The following is a 24,509-nucleotide window of genomic DNA, read 5'->3' on the forward strand; positions in this document are numbered from 1 at the left end:
CAATACCTCATCGGCTCATCTTCACTAGGCAGCTGGCGTTCCCTGTCCCATGCAATGCTCATAATTTTCCAACATGCAAAAGCCAGCTGCCTGCAAGTGTCTAGGTAGTCACGGCACAGTGAGCACTCTGCTACCATGCATGCATGCTTATGCAATGTAGGTCTCTAGTGCCTTCAACAAAATTCGTGAGAGAATGCATATGTTTACAATTGCGTTCAGAGAGATTCTGCAATCATTGATGATCACAAAACAGCACTAAAACTTTTTAAGCATAGCATACACTCCTTGCCTGCAGATAAGGGCTGCAGTGTCAGGACTGGGCGGTCCGATAGCTTCATAGTGCGCATGTGGTTTCTTGCGGTTTCATCGCTGTCTGACTCATTTTCGCCGTCTTGCTCTTCGACTTCTTGCCTGCCGCGTTCTTGAGCTTCTTTGCAGCTTTCCTGGCTTCCAAGCGATCTCGCAACGCCTGCACTTGCTCTGGAGTCCCATTGACAAGAACGGTATCCTCTGCTGCAAATGAGACGCCGCACATGGCACATTGGTAATCCGTCATCTGCATTCAAAACAATCCATGTCAAGCCTTATTTGCTCGGCAAGAATGTATTGGCGAGCAGACAGCACATGAAGAAAGTATGTTCTGAAATTGCTTCTAGGTACCGTAAGAAGATTTGTGGAAGCTGTTTAGGGATGGAAACATGCCTGTGCAATGGCTCGGCTGCTGAAAGCATGGCCGCAGCTTGGCAACGCAACAAAGGGGTATCTGGTGCATGGCAGGTCTGTCACAGGGCAAACATACGGCGCTGCAACTGCAGCAGAGTCATGGTCACCTCCCTTCTTGGCGTGTGACGGCATCAGATGTACAACAAACACATCCCTGCGGGCAGCATGTCACTGAATTCTCTGGGCTGTTTTTGGCAGAATGTATTGGATCACAAAGTATAGCATTCTCCAAGAAGAGTTTGTCAACATCACAGAGCAAAAGATCACCTGAGGGATCGAAGATGGTCATATGCAGTGCCTGCGACTCGCAGCTGGTTGAGATACCTGTGCTGCAGGCAGGATCACATCGGCTCAATGGTGCAGTACGTTTGCGGGAGCTCCGGACATGCAGGTCTTCGATGTGACTGAGAAGGTGGAAAGGTTCCTCACTTCTGTTTGCTCATCAGCAAAGGAGCCACTCCTGCCAAGCAAGAACTCCACCACAGCTTCTCTGCAGGACATCATTAACTTGTGAGAAACAGGCCCCCGAACTCATATAAATCACATCATCATATTATATAAGATACTGTAAGGTGTGGTGCATCAGCGCTTGCCTGTTGTACAGATTTCCCAAATAATCTGCTGAGATGGGTTCCTGTAGTGGCTGCCCCGATATGCTGCAAGTGGTCCAGCATGTTTCTCTGCTGCAACAGAAAGGAACCTCAGGAGGCTTTGATCCCTGACAGATCTGTCAAATAAGTGTCAGGCTGTAACGTGCTTGCCGAGCACATGCCAACATTAATGAGTTGGAAGGCATTTGCCTGGCTGTGGTGGTATCCATTTGTTTGCGTTTCAAGGTGGAAGTGACATTGCCGCCTCTTGTAGACCGACTTTTGTCTGCAGTTGCCATATCCCATGACTGACCTCGCAGAACATCAGACCTTGTGATGTATGTGCCACCGTCCAGGCCCATAATAAACTGATATATTAGCTACACACAGGGCACCTTGTACTTTGCGAGGTTTGCTATCACGATCCTCTCCTCAAGACGACATGGAGGACATCACATGCGCTGGTGAAGATGCTGAGTCATCACCGAACGGATAGAGCAACTTCTCCAGGACTGTTGTGTCATGCTAGACTTGGACATTCTTGAATGAAAAGTCGTCCTCTTGAAGCATCATTTGCGTCTAGAATGGCTCTATTGGGTCACATCGGGCCCACAACAGTTCAGTCGTAACGGCATCAGTTGCCGCCAAACCAGCTTCTTGCGGATGTTATAGGCCGGAAAAGATACTTCCAATGACTCTTAGGGAAAGGTAGGCAAAACAATCCATTTGAGAGCAAGGAGGGACTTCTTAGATGTTGGCTTTATTGTGGGGTGTCATGATCTTGATCTGCTTGGAGCCTTGAAATTGTCTTTGAACAGAACAAAATACGCTCTGATCCACAGGGCTGATCTTCGCCAAAGCCCACATCGCGACCTGTCGCTGTAAGTAGCACACACAGCAACTGCCATGAGCAACGCTATCCATTCCTTGAAGAGGAGCTGTGGCCTAGTCCTGAGGCTCTGGCACATTTGCATCGCATGTGCATGCGTGGCAGCCCTAGCGCTTGCAGTGCACCTTGCATTGCAAAAGAATGGCAGCCAAAGATCTAGAATTCACACCAGCACGCTGCTCAGCTATGTTGGGCTGAGCGGCCCTCCAAACATACAGCAGGAAGACTTGCAGTTCAGAGCGTTTCCTGTTGATCGGAGGTCGGTCAATGGTGTTCTCAATACCATCTACAACAACTGCCTGGCGGATGAGGAGAGCCTCCTTCAGAGGACCCAAGGCCAACGCCAGAGCTACTGGTGAACCTGGCTCCCACATGAGTATAAATTGCTTGCATCAGCGCAACCCAGCAATGTTGCCGGCCCAATTTCTGCTTGTATAGCTATAAAGCTTGCCTTGGGAAGTGCAGAAGAGCAAGTGTATGGAGTCCTATACTTCCATTTTGAAATCAGGGGGAGATCTTCTGTAGTTCAGATTGTGCTGAGCGAGTCGCGGTGTGGCAACAGGGTCCAGCCGCTTGAGGAGCTGCCTCAGGTGCTGCCATCAGGAGGTTGCATGCTGCATGGCCTCCTTCTGCACTGCCCGGTGAGCCATCCTGAACGCTGAAGAGACACATGCATACTTTGTTCTAAATGCCTGACTGGCAACACTTGAAAGTGCATGTATCGCCCATGCAGCAGTGTAGAATCCTTCTCTCAAGGTAATCAAAATCACGCTCAAGGAATTTCAAGGCTCAATATAACAATCTGGGCACAGATATGATTGGTGCGCACTTCACAGGTGTCTGGGCGGCGGCAGGTGCTCAGGCGCACCCGGCACATGCTGAGAACCGTCACAGAAAATGCTGAAACATCCGGCTCTGACCGGCCTGCGCTCATGAATATGGCCAACAGCATCCTGCAGACCCACAGCAGCCTGTTCCAACCCCAGATAAAGGCAGAAACGGTGACAAATTCATCACATGCAACATCCCATGCACGACACCAGCCCTCTCTGCTATATCTGATGCAAGAAAGCAGTACAAGATTGGCATGAAAAGTGCAGGGCAATGTGATACACATGATATTGGTTGCAGCATATCGGTGATCTGGTGCTGAGGAGTTTCTGGTGCAGGTGCTTGGGGCGTTGCGGAACGATTTTTTGAAGGAAACCCTTGTTTCCCCGGAAATGTACAAGCAGGGGGCGCGGCAGTGGGGGGACCCCAGCCGGCTGCAGCAGTTCTTCAGGAAGCTGCTCCGAGGTGGGCTGGTCTTGAGAATATCATCATTGGTACATTTGAAGACATGTGGGGGGCCACCTGAGGCTCATTGATCTTGTGGGCAGTCTTCAACTGCCCATCTTCATATCACAAATTTCTGCTGGGTCTGCAAATCCTGTTCAAAATCTGGCAATTTGAATACTTTTCTGACCCAGAGTGCACGCCAGTCAGGTGTTGCAATACCAAATACCTCTGAGTACTATCTCCAAATTGTCTGATATCTGGGGCAATCAAAGACAAAGCGCTTGATAGTGCTCTCAATCGGGTCCCCATCACAACACCCATACCCTTTTGCACCCTCAAATTATCTAGTCTACATCAATAGCCGCCGCCTCATTCTCAAGACAGCAACACATCGTATTGTGTTCATCACAGCTCTTCCTCCAATGTCTCCATATTGGCATTGGACAATACATGTCAACTGGAGCAAGGGTGAGTCCGAACCTTGCAAGTGCAGCTCATGAATTCAGGCATGCCATGCAGGGGAGCTGGTCAAAGTGGTGGCTGTGGGCGGGAGTGTCACCGCAGGAATGGGCGCTCGCTACGGGAACGAGTCCTACATCCAGCGGATACACACGTGGCTGCAAAATCTGGGAACTGAAGATCGCCCAGTGCAGATTGAGGTGAATTCCCAGCAGCTCTGATGGCTTGAGAGATTCTAATTTCATCCTTCCTTCCTTACCCTAATCTTTATCTTTTTAACCTTTATTAACTTGACCTTTAACCACCAATGCTTGCATGGTAGATTGTACATAGTGGCGCACCCCCCACATAAGTGACTGATGTGCTGCACTCCACGCTGGCATCCAGGTGTCAATCATGTGGCATGTTTGTCATTATGCAGCCTAGAGGGATTGAGGAAATATCAGCTGCACATGCGCACGCCAGCGGCACTGCACACATTTTGTGGACATGTTCTTGTGAGAGGCAGAATGCTAAAATCCACTGAGTGGAAGGTCTTTGCTACTCTACAACTGTGTGACGACGCATGCACTAAAATGCGCGTATGCTGCACAGTTCACAAATTCGGCCGTGTCAGCGACAACCAGCTCTTACACATCTCAGTGCGTGGGGGACTTCGTGCCGGAGGATGCGGATTTGGTGTTGGTGGAGTTCTCTGTGAATGACTGGGAGACGGTGGACCCTGCCACCTTCACCTGGATGGACAACAGCCTCAGGCAAGCTCTCTAAGCTTGGCTCTCTCCATTGTTTTCTTCACAGTGCCCTGACGCTTCGAGCCATTTTGCCTGCGCTTCCTGGTAACACTTGCGGGATTGCTTGTAACTGCGTGTCAGTGCCTTACAATGAACCCGATTTGAAAATCACTTGTTTTGGCCTGGCAAGCGAGCTCCAGGTGTGTAAATCGGATGAAATCTCACTACGTTTTTTTTCCACAGTTTCAGTACAATGATCATGGTGTGAGGATCAACTTTGTTGGCCTAGCAAGCGAGCAAAAGCTGAGTTTTTCTCATGCAATCATCAGCCCTCTGCAGGGGCCTGAATATTTTCAGCAGAGTCAGGTTTGGTTTAGTTTTGAAGGCCCTCACATGAGGTCTTCGATGTGTTTTGCATCACATTGATGAATGCTTGATGATGGAAATGAGCATTGGTCTGGGAATGCAAAGAAATGCAAGTGACATAAGGTTTTGAGAACACGGTCAACACGTAATGAGTAGTGCTGGAGGGGCGTTTCTTGATGTCTAAGAAATCGCTGACGGGGGCTAGCTACCAGACTGGGGAATAACAAAAGTGAGGCTGATGCTACAAGCGGTGTGATTGCTCAGGAGGGGGTTTGAGCGGCTGCTGAGGAAGCTGCTGCGGCTGAGGAGTGAGCCGGCACTTCTGGTGCTGCACTGGTGGGCGCCGCTGTACTTCCAGTCATCCTTCTGGAATGTGGCAGAAGACGAACTGGATGTGATCGCATCCTACTACCGCGTGCAGGTGACCAAATGAGGCCGGCTACTTGAATTTGAATTCGGATTTGAATTGAAAATCGCCATGCATGCATGCAGCTGTGCCAGAGCTTCCTAAAATGGGTCGCCGAGGTCTGAGCTGGCAACCTCAAGAGCCACATGTCTGTTGTTGATGTCCCAGTCAGCTGTCATGACAAATCGGCTTTGCTGCTCTTGCAAAGTGTAAAAGAAGCAGTCTGTGATTCCCGTGTGTACCATGCTTCTTTAAGGATGCTGCTGCTCTTGCAAAGTGTTTTGTCAGCAGGGCTTGCGCTGTTGTGCACATGCAACGTAAATCCTGAAAGAGTGTTGCCCTTGCAGAGTATGACACCGAGCAGTCAATGCCTTGGGTGAAGTGCACTTGCAGAGTGAATCCTTCAGGGATGCTGCTCTTGCAAAATCTACTTCAAGCACTGAACACCTTTGGCAGTGGTGCACATGCAGAGTATATGACTTAGGGATGCTGCTCTTGTTCTCGTGCCTCAAGCAGTGAAACTCTTTCAAGCTGTCTGTGTACTTGTGCAGAGTATATCCTTCAGGGATGCATTCTACGTCCCAATCATGGCGGATCGGCCAGGCTTCCGATTGGAGGATATTTTCTGCGACATAGTCCACCCAAACGCCGTGGGCCACAGGTATTAACAACCCAACCTATCCAGAGTTGCCTAAAGAAAAAGCACGCACCACTCCGTAGTAGCATGCGCGCTCTTGCAAGCACATGCAAAATCATTGCAACTGCTAGATCCACTCATTTTTGGGGCTGCTACCAGAAAGGTCCGAGCAGGGACCAACCCCTTCAAGAACTCATCCGGGCGACTACCCATAACTCAAGCTGCTTTCACATGTGTACCGATGCTGAGTCTGGGCATCACCAGTTTGCGAGCTTTCCTACCTGTGAGTGCCTGGACAGTGTAGCATCTGCCTTTCTGTAAGTACACTGCTTGACGCTGTCTGATATGCACACCCTTGTCTCACTCTGGCATGACAGCAGCAGGGTCCTTACGGACGTCAACGGATATTATCAGGACACTGATGGGACATCTTGAGATTATTGCAGGGCTCTGACTGGACGTCATAAGCTACTTGCAGTGACTGTGATGTTGTGCGGAAGCTATTGGTGTTGCACAATTATGTCATTGTCCAGGCGGACTGTGACTGTGCGCAGGCTGTTTGCGGAGCTGGTGGTGCTACAGCTGCAGGAGGTGCTGGCAGGGCTGCTGCTGGCACCTGCTGCTACTGGTGGCACCTGGCTGCAGGCGATGCCTCCGCCGCTCTTCCTCGGCAACGAGGCCGCCGGGCAGGCCATCTGCCTCAAAGGGAACGCCCTCCTGTCCGCGGTCGTCAGCGCCAAGGTGCAACCCACAGAAACGCCGACCTTATCTGTTCGCAGGATATATCTTGAATTCTTCAGAGAGTTCGAAATTGAGGTTTCAAGCGTGCAGGGTTAAGGGAAGAAGCCTACATAGGTGTTATTTTTCATGGGAAATAATACTTATTGGGGACTGGTGCATTTAGGGTAGGGGTCAATGAAAGGTGTAATGCTATCATGCAGAAACGGGTTATAGAGTGAAAGAATCCCCATGATGATTTGCCGCATCGCCCTGATGCCCATGCGCATGCAATGGCCCCTGTCCTGTCAGTTTAGTCGTGGGCGCTCCCATGACTAAAGCGAGAGGACATGATTTGTTGGGGTTGGCATTGTAGCAGCCTGTTCTCGAAGGAAAAGTTCCGTAAGTGCAGTGCACACAGGTCTGGGGCAGCTGTCAAGCAGAAATTTGAATGCTACAGGGGGAATGGAAATGGGTGGATGAGGCGAGGGAGGGGGCGCAGCAGGCCAAGTGGGGCATGCTCAGCACCCAGGCTGGGGATGAGCTGCTGCTCAGAATAGACCACAACAGCCCCTTACCAGCACAGGGGGATTCAGGTGTGACAAAAATTGACTAACAATCACTTCTTTCTACAGATTGAATTGCACGAGTTGCAATGCGGACAAATGACCACTGCAATCACCACACCTTCAGTACTTTCTGGGTACCAACTTCTTGTGGGAGTGGAATTAGATCATGAAATGTTTGCGTGAGAGCTGACCTTGATCAAATTGGTCTCTAAGCACAACCGGTGAAAGATCTGCAAAGTTCAGGAGATTGCGGAAGTGATCTGTGGAAGTGCCGCTGGAATGCAAGTAGCCTTGAAGGCTGGAACGTCGTGTAATTATTACAGGAAAACTTCTTGTGGAGTGACATCCTCTGTTGGTGCAGGGGCAAGCAGTTCTAGCGTTGTGGTGGGATTGGGTCTTCTGAAGAGCTACAAGGATGTGGGCGCTGCGGCTGTCGGCTGCTCTGGTGGCTGCTCCTGCAACCAGACCCGCTTTGAGCTGCTGCATGACCAGCAGGTGACCTTTCTGTAAAGGGGACTCTGTACTCGATTACACGCTTTTCCTGCCAGAGGCGAGCTGCGTCCTGCAGACAAGCTGCACTTTAAAAGCTGCCAAAAACCCTGCCCCTTTATGGACTCGCCAGATTCTAGCAAGACCCAATCAATCGTGGGCACGGTACTCAGTGTTTGTACCGCCACCCGCCAGCTCTATAAGAGGTATATTTTCTGAGCTCCCAACACCTGCTAATGGGAGAAACGGGCTGTATGAAGTACAGTATAGGACATGCGTTGGCATTGTCCACCCTGGCAGTGCAAGGTGTTTGGGCAATTATGGCTGATGGTGCAGATTGCAGTGGCTATGCAAGAAGCATACTTGCACCATACGGATTCGTTCATTTGGCATACGGTGAATATTCGGTGTTTTGGGCCAAAATAGGCCGCATTTGACCGTAGTCCGTATATTGTAATACCGTATGACCGTATATTCGGCCGTATATACGGTTCCCAAAAATTGTTCTGACCGAATGGCCGAATGGTGCAACTATGGCAAGAAGAGGTTGTGTGGCGGGGCATGCTGACTGTGCTCTGGGGTGGACAGGTGTCGCAGGTTTACTGGTTTTATGTATTTGTGACGCTCTCGTCGCAGCCGACCTCTGCTCAAGACTGTTACATGTCCGTCACTGTGGAGTCTGCCATTGTACCAAACGGAGTCAATAAAGTCAAGGTAGTGACTTATTCTCTTCTGCTTCTAATTTTGAAGGATTCGCCTATACATTCATAGCAAGCTTTGAATGACACATTATTGTGATGCATCATGCATGCATGGAAATGTGGAAAAGAGCGAGGAATGCTGTGTGCTTCAGGTTACGTCACTGATGGTGAGCGAGGATGACAGAGCAGAGAACGGAAACATGTTCACGGTTCTCAAGAGCACTGACGCAGAAGGGAACAATTCTGGATGACTTCTTGGTACTGTATTTTACGGAAACGCCCAGGGCACCGATGGCGTTTCCCGTTAGCTTGCTCTTCACAGGAGTACTTGCTACCGCTCAGAGAACGCTTCTAGACCTCAACTGAAAAGCTGAGCTTGAAGATTGCAGCTGATATCTGGCTGGCTTTGTGTATAAAATGCACGCTGCAAGCAGACAACTGTAGAAAGACGTGCCATATGCTGGACAAGAATTGATGAGAAGCGCAATACCAATAAATGTGCACTGTCAAGAATTTAACAACCACCTTGCGAAGCATAGACTCTAATGCAAGAGTACATCCTCCAGCACCATGCAATTTTTTTGGAGACACAATGCTGGCAGCAAGATTTGGACTTGACAAGTCGACCAAGAATGCAATACCGTAGAGAATTCAACAAAATATCATTGCACTCAAATCATCCCCCCAACTCCCACATTCCCCTGTCAATCCCTCGAAGCACCGTCCAATACTAAGTACAGCCCTATTTGCATCCACAAGTCAATAGGGTGCATGCAGCCGCTGCTGGCACCCATAATTTATCAGTACCCGTGGAGCCGGACATTCTCAAGCTTCTCGCCAGCCAGGTACTGGTTGATTTGTTTCAGCACAAACGCATACCCCCGCGGCCGCATCCTCGCCACCGAGCCGCCAATGTGCGGCGTAATTATCACCCCTGGAGCCTGCACACATCATGCCAGGCCTCACATGCACGCCTGCACCTCCAAGGACAAGCACTTTCTTGTTGGATGGACTTTCTTTCAGGAGTCCAGGAGAATGCTGGGTCCTCATGAGAAAACATCAGTCTCCTTGGGACGTCCAGGACGTTTTGTAAGTCTGCAACGTGTACTGCCGGCTCACGTGAGGGAATCTGGAAGATGTGCAAGCATGCAAGGTGTTCCATTGAGCCTCGTAAGGGAAATTAGTAGACCTTTCAGCAATTTGAGGTGCTCTGCTGGGTCTCGAAAGGGCAGCCAGAAGAGGTGTCAGCATGCCAGGTGTTCTGTAATGAGGGGGAATTCCTGAATGCCTACCTAAGCAGGCAGGCATGCATGCAGACATGCAGGAATTTCGAAAGTGACGCAGGCAGGCATGCGTACCTGCCACAGTGGGTGATCGGGAGGGAGGGGTTCTGGGTCGGTAACATCAAGAGCTGCGCGGATTTGGCCGGCATGCAGCGCCTTCAAAAGGGCATCTGTGTCCACCTGTGGGCCCCTGCAATGAAAGCACATGCGCCCCTCACTCTTCTAAATCCTACCAATCACCGTCCCGTACGGCCCAATGACGCCGCCCTGATCACAGAGCGATACTAGCCAGCTCATGCCAACTTGAAGTCAGCCTCCTAGTGGCAAGTATGGGCAAATCAGTTTTCTTGATGTGCATAAGCTCAGATGTACCTTCAGCACTCAGACAGAAACCACAAATCAGCTCTGCAGTGGCTGACTGCTTCGGCATGTTTCCAAGTGTGCACAAAAGCATGTCATCTGGCAAGTACTCAAGCAGCTGCACAAGAGAGTCGTAGGCTGTGTGTCCAGGAGCATACCGGCCTGCATTGATGAGCAGAGCTCCCTTCTTCATGCGAGACAGAAAGCGCGCGTCCACAATGTGGTGTGTCTCTGGTGTGAGCGGCAGCAGAATGATGACAATGTCCGCCGACGGCAAAAGCTCATCCAGATCTGCAACATGCATGTGCACGGGTCTATGACTCTGCATTGTCTCCAACAGCTGCAATGTGGGTCACAACAGCAGCCCCTGATTGCTCTGCTAGTCGCAAACGGCCAAACTTTTCCCTTACATCAGCCCCTGAAGACTTCTGTTTGTCACCAGCAGCTGCAAGTTTCCTGACTCTTTCTGACTACACCAATCCCTGTAGGCTCGATTGAACCTTGCCCATCACAGTCATCATGCACCCACGTGCAACCTCCTATCACACAAACACACGAAAAGAGAAATGACAAAGTGGCAGCCTGGGACCACATGCCTTCGAGCGATCGGACGCCAGGCCGCGCCGTTCGGGCGATGCCGGTGATGCGCGCCCCAAACGGCAGCAGCCGCGCTTCCACCGCTCGGCCAATGCTGCCGTGCCCCAAGATCAGCACCTCCTTGCCCTGCGACCCCATGCATTTGATCTTCAAATCTCAAATTTCGAGTCTTAAAATTTAAATTGCAATATTGGAAATTGGTAAAGTACAGGCCTGCTACAACACTTCACTGCACTGCACTTCAGAGCAGTCCACGAATGGAGCACAAAAAATCCTACCCAGGATTTATTCTACGCACAATACTCCAGCCGAGCTTCAGACCTGGTGAAATGCAACCTTCGGATGTTGTTTACTGTGGACTCAACAAGTGATGAATTGCCAATGGAGATGCACCCGTATCTGATTAACAGGTCCAAATGATGCAGCTCCAGTGCTGCAGAGGAAAAGAGAACATGAAGGGAGAGGGATTCCTGCACACCTCCAGGTCATCCAAAGGACCCACAGCCGGCATTCCGGTGTTGATCTGCTCCCGAGTCGCTGGATTCCACTCTCCCTGCTGCTGCGCCGTCCAGAAGGCTGGGAACTGCCGAAGCAGCGCCAAAATGACCCCAACACACCTGTGACCGCGATTAAAGAAATGTGGATACCATACTGTCGCATGCGCACGTCTTAGGAAGTTTCCATGGGAAGATCTCCCTTAAAGCAAGGTGTGGGATTGCATGGAGGGTACATGACAGGCTGGGGTGCACCATTCAGCCACAGCTATGTCGTGTGAGCCGCTGGCATTGCAAAGAATGTGATGTGGTTTGACGTGTGAAATCACGTTGTTGACTCCGGCACTCAAGGTCTGCACCACCTGTGTGAAACACAACAACTGGGAAATAGGTCTGGTGGACCCGTAACTGGCTGTGGGATGTGCTATGAGGCTAATACACGGTTTGAACGTTCAGGTTGCCATTCAAAGCACTTGACCTACCTTGAGACTGGTGGCATGCTCAAAGATTTCTTCTACGCGCTGTAAGGAGAACTCCACGCCGCTTGTGATCATGAACTCGATCTGAGAAATATCCTTGGGCAGTGGGCCGAAAGGAGGGATCGGGACCAGCTGTGTGCAATCGAGGAGCGCAACAGTTAGTAGATGCCCATGGATCGATGTTTTGACATGAACGACAAGTTATTATTAATAGGCTCCATTTTATGTTAAAAGTTAAAAAAAAATTTGAATTTTCATGTTATATCGACAATTAGGAGGTCTTCACCTGGACTGCTTCTGGCAGCTTCCCCTCAATGTGATGCACTCCTGCAGTCCCTAAACCGACATACAGGATGCGCGATGCAACCTGAGCATCGGCCACCTGCCCCATATTGATGATATCTCGATTGCTGTCTACAAATGCTGCACATTTGAAACGGCAAACATGAAAGAATGCCCCACGTTATGTAAGCACGAGGCGACACGTGAAACGTTTTGAAGTAGCGGCGTTCCTGTAGTCCCGTCCAGCGTTACGAAGCCTCACACTCTCGGGATCCCCCCAAATGTTCCCTTGTTCGCGCAAGAATATCCCAATTGTGCAGAATCTTGATGCTGAAAGGATGGTACGTAACATTCCAACCTTCCGACAAGATAGTTGCATCCGGATCCCCAAGACAGATTAGACTGGCTGCGCATAATACTTGGACAGTTTAAACTGTGATAGAGTAGGTCCAATTGCGATGGAGACTAATCATTGCTCACCTCCTCCGAGCACAACAGAAAATGAGGAGCCAAACAAGAACTCCACAACGTGTGAGATCAATGATAAACAGAGGGTTTGTCGATCTGACCCTTCTTTTGTAGAGAGTGCAGCTGTAATTCAAGAAAAGTTTTTAATAGATGTTGTTCGAATGTCCATGGGATTCTGGGATAACGCAGATTCGTCACGCCATCGAGGAGGCCACAGCCAATGCCTTTCAAAGGGATCCTGACTTCATAAGGACCCCCCTGTCCAAAATTAACGCAGAGGCTGTAGCTCTGCACAAGGCTGGTCATCATATTGCCGCTGTCGCAGCATTCGCAAAATTATTCGAGAGGGCGCGGGTCAAGAATCTGGTGCATGCAGAGCTGCATGTCTGCTACAGGTGAGCTTTTGACGCCTTCCATCTCCCAATTTTGTCTGCTAGAAATGTCTGTAAGAGCCAGAAGGTAGATACCCCAATTGATGGCACTTTCGTTGTAACTCTGTGCTCCAACTGACACCTACATCGGAGTTTTAGGCTTGGAAACTACTTAATTTGCCTAGCACCAGACGGTGCCAATGAAAAGTGGCCAGCCTGCCCAAATCCAAATGTAGCTACAGAAGAGCTGGAGAGCCGAGCTCAGAGCAATGGGAGCTCCACTAGTCACTGCAGCAGAGAACTTCAAAACGTCTTAGATGTGCAATACAAGGTCCACTTGTACACCAGCTCTAGTTGTTTAGAAAACGTTTGCATGTGCAGCAACCGTGCGGCGGCGTTTCTTGCCCTGGAGCTCTGGCAGGAAGCACTGGTGGACGCAGAACGTGCGCGTGTGCTGACACAGGCAGCGCTCAAGCGCAGCCCAAAGACGTCCGGCCCCGCCTATGTCAAGACTTTTGCCCAGAAGGGCGCCGCGCTCATGGGTGGGTGTCTGACTGCTTGGGCAATCTTGCTGTATAATTCGCAGGGTCGATCGGCATTGTCAATTCACCAATTGTGGAATAAAAAATAATGTTTGCAGAATCCCCAATTGTGTGAAAAAGAGCATTATTGACAAAGCATTTAAGACACCGCACCAGATTGGACTGGCTCAGGGGGTTCCATTTAGTGATGAAAATGGCTCATCCTGCTCTCAATTCCTGCATGCTGACCCTCCAAAATCTCTCACCATCTGCAAGTGCCATGCAAGTAGTCACAAATACTACATGAAACATCCACTCCTGACACGCAAGTATTTACAATGTGTGCAGGCATGGGGAGGCACAGAGAGGCATCACTGGTGCTGGAGGAGGGCTCCAAGATGGACCCCCTCAATTGCCAAATCAGGACGCACCTCCAGACCGCCACACAAAGCATCCTCAGAGACTTGTTGGAAGGTGCCATCCCCAATGTATCCTCCTGCATTGCAACTCTTGTTGACAGATAATGGCGCACCCTCCCCCAGAAGACTGCAATGCATGGTGTCCTTCTGGTGGTGCAGTGCTTGTTAAAGGCCCAGTTGCCGCTGGCTTGTGTCTGTTAGTATTGTAGTTGCACGCTTTTCCTGCCAGAGGCAGGGTGCCTGTCCAGAGAAACTGTAGGTAAAGGCTATCCCAATTCTTGTTCCTTGATGAAATCGCCAGATTCAAGCAAGACCCAACCAATCGTAGGCGTGGTGCTCGATACTTATAAATGACATTAACACATGGCGAACAGGGAAAAGCCTGTGACAATACCAAAGTGTGTGTGCAGGCAAGGGGAAGGAGCTGAGGCTACTTACAGCGCCGGACCCCACGCAGCGGATAACATATCATCCCCATTCGACACCCCTGCACAGAATCAAGACCGACAACATGCTCCCCAACCAGCTCTTGACCCCCTTCCAGGCCTGTGACTGCCCCTTGCACCTGCCTCGTGCTCTGATGCCACCATTGCTCTTCTACAGCTCTTGAGATGGTGCTGAACACTAGTGAAAGTAGGGTCCCGGCTGGCAGGGGCATTTACAGGTATCGAGCATCTTGCGCACAGTTGCTTGGGTCTTGCTTTGATCCGGCAAATCCAACACGGTGTAGGATATGTGCAGCTTTTACATGCAGCTTGCCTACAGACACGCCGTGTCATTTGCGGTAACAGCATGTAACACTGTCAAGAGCCAGCAACTCTCTTTGCTTGACAGGTGTCATTGAGTTGCCTTCAAATGGACCGGCGTGCTCAAGAATCAGTACCGGTGTGTGGGGCTTTTTTGCTGAGAGATTTTCAAGATTCCTGCAGGCGGACAACGATCATCATGTGAAGGACACATACAACTACGTGACGGTGCAAGCGGACGTCAAAGTGCCCGGCCGCCATTTCGCGTATCTGGAGAACGGCGCCCGTCACGCGGCGTTCCAGAGCGCCATACAAATCGCGGTGGACCGCATGCATGCCGACGACAAGGATGCGCGCGTGCTCAACCTCGGCTGCGGCGCAGGTGCCAGCTCAGCATACAGTGCTGTGTATTAAAAATTCTCCCCGTGCCATATTCTGTGATACTGCAACTCATGAATTTTATTGTACCACGCTCTTCCTGCCTAAAGGCAAGGTACGTCCTGAAGACTAGCTGCAAGTAAATGCTGCCAAAAGTTCCACCCCTTGATGGATTCCTCAGATCCAGGCAAGACCCAATCAACTGTGGGCACGGTGCTCAGTATTTACACCGCCCCCTGCCAGCCGGGGCCAGCTCAGCATGCCATGCCTGTTCTACCTTCATGTTTTTTGTTTTTGATTCTTGTGTCTCAAATTGAATGAGTCGAGAGTAAAGGAGCCCTCCCCAGAAGACAGCAGGGGGTGTACGGCATATGGGCAAGGGAGTTACTGGAGTTTTCTGGCTGGTACAATTCATTGGCCGCCAAAAAAAGACTGACCTGCCGTAGGGATGGGTGCTGGATGGCCGGGCAATGTTTCAATTGATATTATCGATTGAGGAATCTATGTGATGTTGTGCAGGCTTGCATGCGATGATGGCGCTGCGTGCAGACGCAGAACATGTGACTGCTGTTGACCGATGGCTCTACATGGCCCTCGCATGCAAGGAATCTCTGGTAAATGCTGCCTCCTTCATAAATTTCCTTGAAAACCAGCAGTACCCTTCTGACAACCTGTACGGTCAGCAAGCTGTTTCTGAGCAGGATGTACCCCTTCTGCAGTGACATTCGATTATGTCGGCAGTTGCATGCTTGATGACAGCAGAGGGTTGCTCCATCCATTTCCATTTTTAGGGAGGGATTGGTGATGACATTGGTTGCTATGCACATGCGCAGGTGGCGAACAATTTCTCAGAGGATCGTTTCAGCGTCATCTACAAGCGCCCCACAGATCTGGCCCTGCTGAAGGACGTGCCCATCTGCTGCAACATCCTCATCTGTGACATGTTTGACGAGGGTGCGCCATCTTTCAATCATTTTACAGAAGCAGTTCCTTGGCATTCTACATTGTTGTTACACGAGATTACTGCCAAAAGGACAGGTGCGTCTGCAAACAAGCTGCAGTAAAAGGATGCTGCCAATATCCTACTCCTTCAGGAACTTAACAAATTCCAAGCCAGACCCGATCAACAGTCAGCACGGTGCTCAATCATAGAATGCATCTTTGAATTCAACGGTGGCATCAAATACTGCAACGTTTTTTATGAGGAATCCCAGACCAAATAACAGAAGCATTTCCTCGGCGCCCTGTTGGGTATTACAAAACCTCAGCGTACTTGGAGAGCAGTCTAAGATGAGTAGTAATGTTAGGACATGCATGACCAGATGTGTCTCCAAAATCCATGTGAAGAAGCATCTCCCCATCACTTCCAAGAATTCCAAACACTCAGAATGTCTTGAGATCAAGGTGACGATGACGACCAGGTTTGAGGTATGTATACTTATTTGATCTGTGTCATGGCAGGGCTGCTGACGAGTGGGATCATACCGGCCATGAGACACTGCATGCAGAAGATACTGGCGGACGATACGATACTCCTCCCTGCATCCGCCACCGTCTACATGCAGGTAATTACTGCCACATCAAGCTGAGCAGTAAGGAGGCTTCTCACTGCAAATGGAAATGCCTTGCTTCACTGCTGTTGCATTCCTTAAATTTGGATTATATCTCATTCTGTTCATTTGCATAAAATTGAATTTTATGGGCCTGCTGACATGGTGGAGAAGGCGCCAAATCAAACCAAGTGGGAAGGCCGTCAGTAGAATTGATGCTTTCATGCACCTGAGCCCAGAGTGGTCTTGGTAGACATGTAACAAAATAAACAATGACTTTTAATGCACCCCAACAGCGTATTTGAGTGCGTATAAACTGGCGGCGGGGGGGCGCTATAAATACTGAGCACCGTGCCCACGGTTGATTGGGTCTTGCCTGAATCTGGCCAGTCCAACAAGGGGTGGGATTATGGAAGCCTTCAACCGCAGCTTGTCTGCAGGACGCACCTTGCCTCTTGGCAGGAAAAGCGTGTAATAATATGAATAATCATATTAATAATAATCGATGCAGGCGGCGGAAGTGCGCACGGCTCCAGTGTGCGGCCTGGACATGAGCGCTGTAGACCGACACAGATGGACGCCCGCCTTCACCACAGGTGTCCATCTCCCCTCCCTCTAAAGATTTCAGAATACAGCACCCTTCCTCTAGGTGTCATGAAAGTTGCAACACCATATGGCTTCCCGACTGGTACCCAGCAACTGCAGATTTAAACTTTGAAGCATGCATGCTACTGTCTCACTGTGTCTTTGCTCATCCACCGCTTGCTGCTTTGTGGCACCAGTTGCGGTGGTTAGTTGGCTGGAAGCGATGAAATATGACTCGATGACCGACTGACTTGCGGCGGTTTACTAACGCGACTTACTAAGGCATGACTCATCATTTTGTCATATCACGTCTGTCTGTACCTGTTTCAATAGGCGTTCCTCTGGCAGACGGCCTATACAGGCCGCTTTCAGAGCCCATAGAGGCATGGCACTTTGACCTGCGCTGCCCGCCAGAGGAGAGCGGCCGAAAAGCGCTGGATGTGGAGTTTACTGCGGATGGCGTTTTCAACGCGGTTGTGTTTTGGTACACGCTGCATCTCATCGATGGCATCATCATTTCCTCTGAGCCGGGAGCTGCCACGTCAGCGCCAGGTCAGCCATTTTCGCATCTGCATGTTGTCAATCTCATGCCCATCTTTGAGTTTGTATTTTATTTTTGAGTCAGCACCTTAGCATTCAATCTGCATCCAAGCAGAACAGCTATCAGTCTGAATATCCGTGATGCAAAAAGCTATTCAGTCTGCTATCTATGTGTGGCCATCCCACCAGGCAAGGGTAGGGGTGATGCATGAAGGACCGATCTGACGTGATGGGCTCCCATGCATGCAGAGGCATACTTGTCTTCATGAAATCCGCAAAGTCCTCATTCAACGCCGAATTTTCATCGTGCTTCAAGGGCATGAGCTAGATACAGAGGAGGTTGCAAGAATTCACAGGATGAAGAGAAGTGTAGAAGCCACAAGCCCACCAAAAAACTGGATTGCTGTTGCATGTGCAGGCATGCAGCCGGCAGTGCAGTACCTGGCAGGGGAGCTCAAAATCGAGGCTGGGCAGGTGTTGCCTGTTCTGGCGACACACAACACCGTCCGCCTGCGCTTTGACATAGAGGAGGCAGAGTATCTGCACCTGGCCAAGCCGGATGCAGCGTTCCCTCCAGGCCACTTCTCCATGCTGGCAGACACTCGCAGGAACCAGGCAAGACACCTTTTCTGTGTGGCAAACGAAAGATGGATGCTTCGCAGTCAATGCCCCTAATTTCTTTGTGAGACTGGTAGAATCGCATACCTGCTTGTATTAATGATGGCATCCATTTACAGCACCCTGCCCATGGTTGACTGGGTCTTGCTTGGATCTGGCAGGTCCAAGAAGGGGTAGTATCGTTGCAGCTTTTACATGCAGCTTGTCTGCAGAGGCACCATGCTTTCATTGTCCCAGGAGGGGCAGCGGGCAGTTGTGCCTCTAGATGTCTCATTTGGATTTACCACATGTGCTGGACATTTTCCATCTGATCCACACCTCAGGACCAGTCCTGAATGGCCTGAAAGTGTGCATCAAAGCATTTCCTACTATACAATAATCATGACCTCCCACATCTCCATGCGCAGGCTTACCAGGAGGCAATAGGTAGGGCTGTGGAGAGGTTGAAGGCAGCAGAAGGGGAGGTGCACGTTCTGGACATGGGATGTGGCACTGGCCTCTTCGCAGCAATGGCGGCCAGGGCAGGTGCCTCCAGCGTGGTGGCATGTGACCTGCATGACAGCATGTGCACCACCGCACGCAAGGTGACTGCACACGGTGGTTATTATAATAGGCTTTTATGTGCCATATGCAAGGTAAATCTGCCAAATAATTTTCACAGCGCTGCCTAGCCACCATTTTTCACAAGGTCTTTCTTGCCCCTCATATTTGTGAAGAACAATCCTTTCTTTGAAATGATAGGCCCATAACATGGCTTGCAGCTTTCAGCTATCTCTTTTGCAGCGTGTTGATTAAAGCGCGTGCATTACGTAAACTTGGCATGAGGTGAAATCTAATAATTTGTCATGCAGGTTGTGGCGGTGAATGGGCTGTCTCACAAGGTGTCCGTGGTGCAGAAGGACATCGCCCTCTTAGAACGTGGCCACGAAGTGCGCTATCTCGGTTGCAACCTCGCCATCGCCGATCTCTTTGATGCAGGTACCCTTTATCACCCTTCCCTGTCCTGCGATTGGCTTACATCCAGACATTCCAGAGTTCTGGTAGGTTGGCAATTCGCTAACAAAATGCAGCAATGTGCAAGGCTTCTGTAATTTCTAAGCGTGTGAGCAGGCCATGCACCCTTCCTGGTTGAGCCACCAGGTTACATGCAGAAATTGCCATTTTTTAAATGCAAAACTTCAATTTACAAAACGCTGCCTTGGGCGGTGCTCCTGCAATTTACCAGCAATGTGAGCATGCCATGCATGCATGCATGCATGCAACTTGCTCTCGCCCCTGACTTTTCACTCAGCTGTCTCAGCGACAACAACGTGTCTCAGCATCTGCTTTTTTGTCATTTTCAGAGGAGCAATTCCGCCATGGCAAGCATGCTTGCGCTTCAGTGTGCACAAACTATCTCAGGAGCTAACCTCCTGCTCTCCTGTGATGCACTCATGGTTTGTCTGCAGGGCTCCTGGGAAACAACTGGCTGTATCTGCTGGACATGGCGAAGAAGAATGTTCTGCAGCCGGGCGCGACTGTGATCCCAGCCGCTGCCACGCTCTACTGCATGGGCATTGAAGCTCGCACCGGGGATGTCTGCGGCTTTGACTTGTCTGCCTTCAACAAGTACAGGTGACCTGCAGATCCCGCAAATTTTATCTCTCTCCAGCAGCTTGGTTTCCAAATTCTGTGACACCAGTTCCCTGTCGGGAAAGGGCGCTGTAGAACTTGCAGGGGTGCTGAATTTTTTCAAAACCAGACATTTTCCTTAGAGCAACCCAGCGTGTGCAGGCAATACTGACATTGCAAGCCCATGTAAGCTGATGCACAGGGGTCTGTCTATGACCCCTGTGCATCATTTCATGGGTGCGCTTGTATATACAAGTCCCACGTTCACATTTGAGCTCAATTGAACCATATAGCTGGATAGGAGATGCAGATAGAGGAGGATACTGCATCACAGGTGGGACAAGCAGTACTCGGCATGTTTCCTGGATGATATGCCACACAAGCGGCTGACACGGCCGGCAAAGGTGTTTGAATACTTCTTCGATGGCATGCGCAAGGGCCGCGGCCGGGAGAACATCCTGCGCCTTGAGGTGCGCACAACGTGGCCCACCCCCCTGATTATTTCTAGCTCACCCCTGAATTCTTGCTAACCCTCGCCTGCTAATCATACCACCAAGACCTGCCTTTCTCCTTTTCAGCGAAAGTTTTTATTTGGTGATATGATTGAGGTTCATACAACCTTTTAAAAGAGGAATGCCTTCATTTCCACTTTCTAGGGCAAGGACTTGAGAAGGATCTCTCAGCTTCCGAGGCCCAGTAGTCATAGGACTCCTTGAAATGGGATTTGTGCCATCTGCGCGTCACAAGAGTGTCTTTTATAGCATGCATGCCGTCTTAACGTCTTCACATGCCAGCAACTGTGCAATATTCCTTTGTTGTGGACCTTGCATTGTCTTGGTGGTGGTGCCTTCTGAGCTTGACAGGGCCATGTGCTGACAGGTGGTGGAGGCAGGCCACCTGAATGCAATAGCCTTCTGGTTTGACCTCCACCTGGACGATGAGGTCAGCATTACTACAGCGCCCGCCTGCATCGGCCTGGGCGGTGAGCTCATCGGCGAGTCATCGGGGCCGGCAGGCGCCAGCTCAGCCAACCCTGTCAAGACTCGAGGCAAGGCTGCAATACAGGGAGATGGCAGCGCCGTAGATGCATCAGAACCACAGAGCTGCAAGGGCTTCATACCTGCCAAGGTGTGGTTAGTTTGCTGCCCACTGTACTTTCATCAGTTTTGCTGCAACACTCCCATGTGTAGTTCTTTGGCCTTAGTAACCAAATCACCTCTAGGTGGGGTTACCCACCACAGCATGCATAGCAGGTATGTGGGGTCGAGAGCAAAAGACATGCATGCAGCATGCCTTGCAGAAGAGCATGGATACCTATGTGAGTTGCATGGACGTTCATTGATTGTTGCTGAGGGCGGGAGATTTGCAATGTGCAGGAGTGGAGCGGATGCAAGCCAGGATGGGTGTTCACAACAGGACACTTGGGTCTGGGGTACTACGTTGATGAGCTATCAGCACAGCAGCTAGCTGCAGGGACAGATATTCCAGAGCAGCAGCCATGTGACGACTGCCCTGCTGCTGCTGCCAGCAGCTCTTCCTCCAAGCCCGAGCAATCCACAGCAGCGGATTCTCCTGCCAGCATTTCTGGAGACGGTGCAGATAATGTCATGTTAGGATCTGGTCCAGCAGAGCAGACAGCCGACCAGGGAGCTAAGGGAGAGCCAAGCGAGTCAGGTCCAGACAGTCAGGCCAGTGCAGGACCGCGCAGCAAGGTTGAAAGGCACTACTGGGGCCAGGCACTGCAATATCTGGAAAAGAGCACTGATGTCATGCCAGGTTTGCTACACTTCATTGCTCAAATTCCACTTTCCAGCGATGACATCATTCAAGGCCCTGCAACCTCTGAAATTCGGCGTTTCTTGTGGCAAGGGATAGCTATGACAAGCAGCGCTGGCTGGGTCCAGGTGATATTAGTATTACACGCTTTTCCTGCCAAGAAGCAAGGTGCAGTTGAAGGCTGCCAAGAAACTAACCCTTGTTAGGCTCGCCAGATCCAGACAAGACCCAATCAACCATAGGCACGGTGCTCAGTATTTATACCGCCCCCCGCCAGCCTGGGCCAGATATGGTACTTGAAAATTCCGCCCGGCATACAATCGAATTCGAATTGAAGTTTAATTGTGCGGCAGGCAAAAAGGTGACGCTGCTGGCGACGAGGGAGGGCGGCCAGGTCAGCTTCCGGCTACGTGAGGGGGTGGGAGATTGGGTGGATCGAGCCCCATGGCGTATTGAGTGGGGCGGTGGTTCCTCAGTGGAAAATCCCCACTACCAGCGCGTGCACTACTGCCAGCTTCTGGTGCGCGCGCAATAATTATTGATTCTTTTCTGAACACTGAGAACTACTGATTTGGCGGCGGTTTACCGGCATGTGCATGCGCGCACTTTACGGTTTGATCTGGCACGTGCATGTGCATCTGTGCATGCATGGCTTGTGTGATGAAGTATACTCTACGGATCACAAGCCGTACCTGTCTTCCCTTGATAACCACCTGCTCACGTTCTTACTGACCTGCATGTACCAGCCTTGCATTCTAGGGTGGACTGTGTGCTATAGATATTTGGTCATTTTGTTGCCTGGTTGCAAGCCAGCACGGCTAGCCATTAAAACATGGCATCAGCAAGGGTTGCGCGTGTGCGATCTGCTGCTGCAAGCCTGGCAAGCAATAGGAGGCATCCGTCCATCAGCTTTGTGAGCTTAATATTATTGTGGTGTTGCCCTTCAGGTGAGCGACTTCCTGATGCGCGTGAAGAGTGGACGCTTCCCCAGCATTGAGAAGGACATGAAGATGGTGCTCGCGCATTGCGGCTCCCTCTTCCTGGACCCAGCCTCCCTCTGGCAGGTGCTGAACTTTATACTTTGAGTGCTTTTATTGCATGCTTTTCCTGCCAAGAGGCAAGGTGCGTCCTGCAGACAAGCTGCATTTAACAGCTGCCACAATCCTACCCCTTGTTGGGCTCGCCAGATCCGGGCAAGACCTAATCAACCATGGGCACGGTGCTAATTATACCGGCCCCCGCCAGCCGGGCTTTATACTCCACTCTGCCAAAACCTCAGGAAAGCACAGAATCAGACTGAGAAGTAGTCTCCAATGGTCTCAAGAAGCATGCACCAGGGGCTGTCGTTTTGAGAGCATGGCCAAAGCAGTCAACTTCCCCATCCTCACATGGCGCTCAGAAAAGAAAAACAGCTGGCGGCATGCCAATCTATAGAGAACGTCTTGTCTATGGGCATGCTCACATTCTTCACGCATGAGTTGGTTGTACGTGGCACAGGTGTATCATGAGATGGTGGTTTTGGAGCGCATTCACACAAACCCGCACTTCAGCCCTGGGGTGTCATTAGAGGCACTAACGCGGCAGCCGCTGCGCTTGCACTAGCAAAAGCCAAATTCCAGCTACCAGAGGACCCCCTACAGCCAGAGGGGTGCTTGAAATCATTGCCATGTTGGTCATGCACATCATGCAGTACAAATGCTAGCGAGCGCAGAGGCATTGTCTGTGTGGCAGGCATTACAACGCGGACTGAATGCTGTGGATGTAAGTTGACAGCTTGCAGCGCAATATATAGAGGGATTCTAGCAATGCAGTGTAAGACATTTTGACTGAGACAAAAGGGAGTCCTGGTCTTTGACATTCTTTCTCAGGAGCACGAACTCAATATATAGAACTATATAGTCTCAATTCAAAGATCTTCCCTCCTCAGCAAGGGTGCTTCTGGGACCCCAAATCTCAATTTGCCAAGTGGCATGACAGGTGGACAGGCAGTCACATCACACGAGCGAGCCACACATCCCGCCTTTATTTTGCTCTTCAGAACACATCCTTCTGTGTTTGGTACAGACACTTTTGCTGCTGATGTGATTTTCCTCTTGATTCACCCTTGTTGTTCAGGTCAATTTCAACATGCAAACAGCTGCCTCCAGGCCCGCCCCTCAGTGCTTTGCAAACATCCACAGGACTGTGCAGCAAATGATTGCATCAGCAGCGCATCAATATGAGGCGTGTCATTCTGCATGCCACAGAGGTCTGCATAGCTCCAAACGTCGGCAACAACCATTACAGTCACGACTTGCCGCACTGACTGGACCAGTGACCCTGCTGCCCGCACTTGAAGCACGCGCCGCCCTGCTTCAGCGCCTCGCCGCCGCCCTGCGCGCTCCGCCCACCGGCACCAGTATTGGTAACAGAGAAGTACGCCGCGATGCCGCGGCCGGCAGATGCACCGCGGCCCCGGCCGGCGGCAGCGGCTGCGCCGCCGCGAGCGCTGCCGCGGCCGGCGCCGGGGCTCGCGCGGCCGGCCTGCCGCCCCCCTGGGGTGAACGCGCCATTGTTTTGGGGCGCGGACGGCGCGCGGCCGCAGCCGGCCCCGCCGGGGCAGTTTGATGACCAGTGCCCGGGCTCCCCGCACCTGCACCATCCACGAATCTTACGATTGACACTCAATGCCGAGCGATTTTGCATGCCAAAGGAAGTTTTCTACCCACAGCAGACGCTTCAGAAAACCGAGGAATTCAAGGGCACGCCCAATTGTAAGTCCCGCATCGCCTATAATCAAATTCCTTTATGAGCAGGATGCGCAGAAAAGGCCAGGGCCGCACTTGAAGCAGTTCCCTCGTCCACCGCCGCCGCCGCCGCCCCGGTAGCCGCCGCGC

General features: G+C 50.9%; 4 protein-coding genes across 4 annotated transcripts; 3 read left to right on the forward strand and 1 right to left on the reverse strand.

Moving 5' to 3' along the window:
* Positions 1-2,508: 2,508 nt before the first annotated feature.
* On the forward strand, positions 2,509-4,707 carry COCSUDRAFT_55698 (hypothetical protein; the record flags this gene model as incomplete). The annotated part of the gene is made up of 6 exons (XM_005652199.1): positions 2,509-2,557; positions 2,668-2,792; positions 3,039-3,203; positions 3,372-3,498; positions 4,000-4,139; positions 4,534-4,707. 6 exons carry the CDS (start codon positions 2,509-2,511, stop codon positions 4,705-4,707), a joined length of 780 nt encoding a protein of 259 aa, XP_005652256.1.
* A 356-nt stretch (positions 4,708-5,063) lies between these two features.
* COCSUDRAFT_55699 (hypothetical protein) lies at positions 5,064-8,806 on the forward strand (the record flags this gene model as incomplete). Its single annotated transcript, XM_005652200.1, has 8 exons — positions 5,064-5,068; positions 5,301-5,457; positions 5,994-6,103; positions 6,634-6,820; positions 7,257-7,392; positions 7,727-7,860; positions 8,443-8,568; positions 8,708-8,806. 8 exons carry the CDS (start codon positions 5,064-5,066, stop codon positions 8,804-8,806), a joined length of 954 nt encoding a protein of 317 aa, XP_005652257.1.
* A 33-nt stretch (positions 8,807-8,839) lies between these two features.
* COCSUDRAFT_21535 (hypothetical protein) lies at positions 8,840-12,181 on the reverse strand. The gene is made up of 8 exons (XM_005652201.1): positions 12,055-12,181; positions 11,772-11,900; positions 11,545-11,651; positions 11,274-11,412; positions 10,795-10,921; positions 10,357-10,489; positions 9,914-10,028; positions 8,840-9,496 (listed from the first exon to the last, which is right to left on the reverse strand). Exons 1-8 carry the CDS (start codon positions 12,157-12,159, stop codon positions 9,356-9,358), a joined length of 996 nt encoding a protein of 331 aa, XP_005652258.1. The 5' UTR covers positions 12,160-12,181; the 3' UTR covers positions 8,840-9,355.
* Positions 12,182-12,668: 487 nt separating this feature from the next.
* Positions 12,669-23,235, forward strand: COCSUDRAFT_11603 (S-adenosyl-L-methionine-dependent methyltransferase; the record flags this gene model as incomplete). The annotated part of the gene is made up of 21 exons (XM_005652202.1): positions 12,669-12,913; positions 13,271-13,431; positions 13,759-13,884; positions 14,240-14,377; positions 14,664-14,665; positions 14,759-14,957; positions 15,473-15,567; positions 15,787-15,907; positions 16,415-16,518; positions 17,015-17,099; positions 17,422-17,640; positions 18,047-18,261; positions 18,663-18,830; positions 19,098-19,224; positions 19,695-19,860; positions 20,192-20,327; positions 20,737-20,994; positions 21,513-21,633; positions 21,987-22,153; positions 22,581-22,697; positions 23,131-23,235. 21 exons carry the CDS (start codon positions 12,669-12,671, stop codon positions 23,233-23,235), a joined length of 3,075 nt encoding a protein of 1,024 aa, XP_005652259.1.
* Positions 23,236-24,509: the final 1,274 nt, after the last annotated feature.

The sequence above is a fragment of the Coccomyxa subellipsoidea genome (genome assembly GCF_000258705.1).
Source record: "Coccomyxa subellipsoidea C-169, whole genome shotgun sequence".
NCBI classification, from domain to species: Eukaryota; Viridiplantae; Chlorophyta; class Trebouxiophyceae; family Coccomyxaceae; genus Coccomyxa; species Coccomyxa subellipsoidea.

Bases quoted from the DNA above. Each gene is read 5' to 3' on its own strand.
- COCSUDRAFT_21535 (XM_005652201.1), bottom strand. From the start codon at position 12,159: ATGGGGCAGGTGGCCGATGCTCAGGTTGCATCGCGCATCCTGTATGTC. The intron at 11,901-12,054 runs GTGAAGACCTCC...GATTGCACACAG, and splicing joins AGCTGCCAGAAGCAGTCCAG to CTGGTCCCGATCCCTCCTTT. The intron at 10,029-10,356 runs GTATGCTCCTGG...CTTTCATTGCAG, and splicing joins CTGCTCATCAATGCAGGCCG to GGGCCCACAGGTGGACACAG.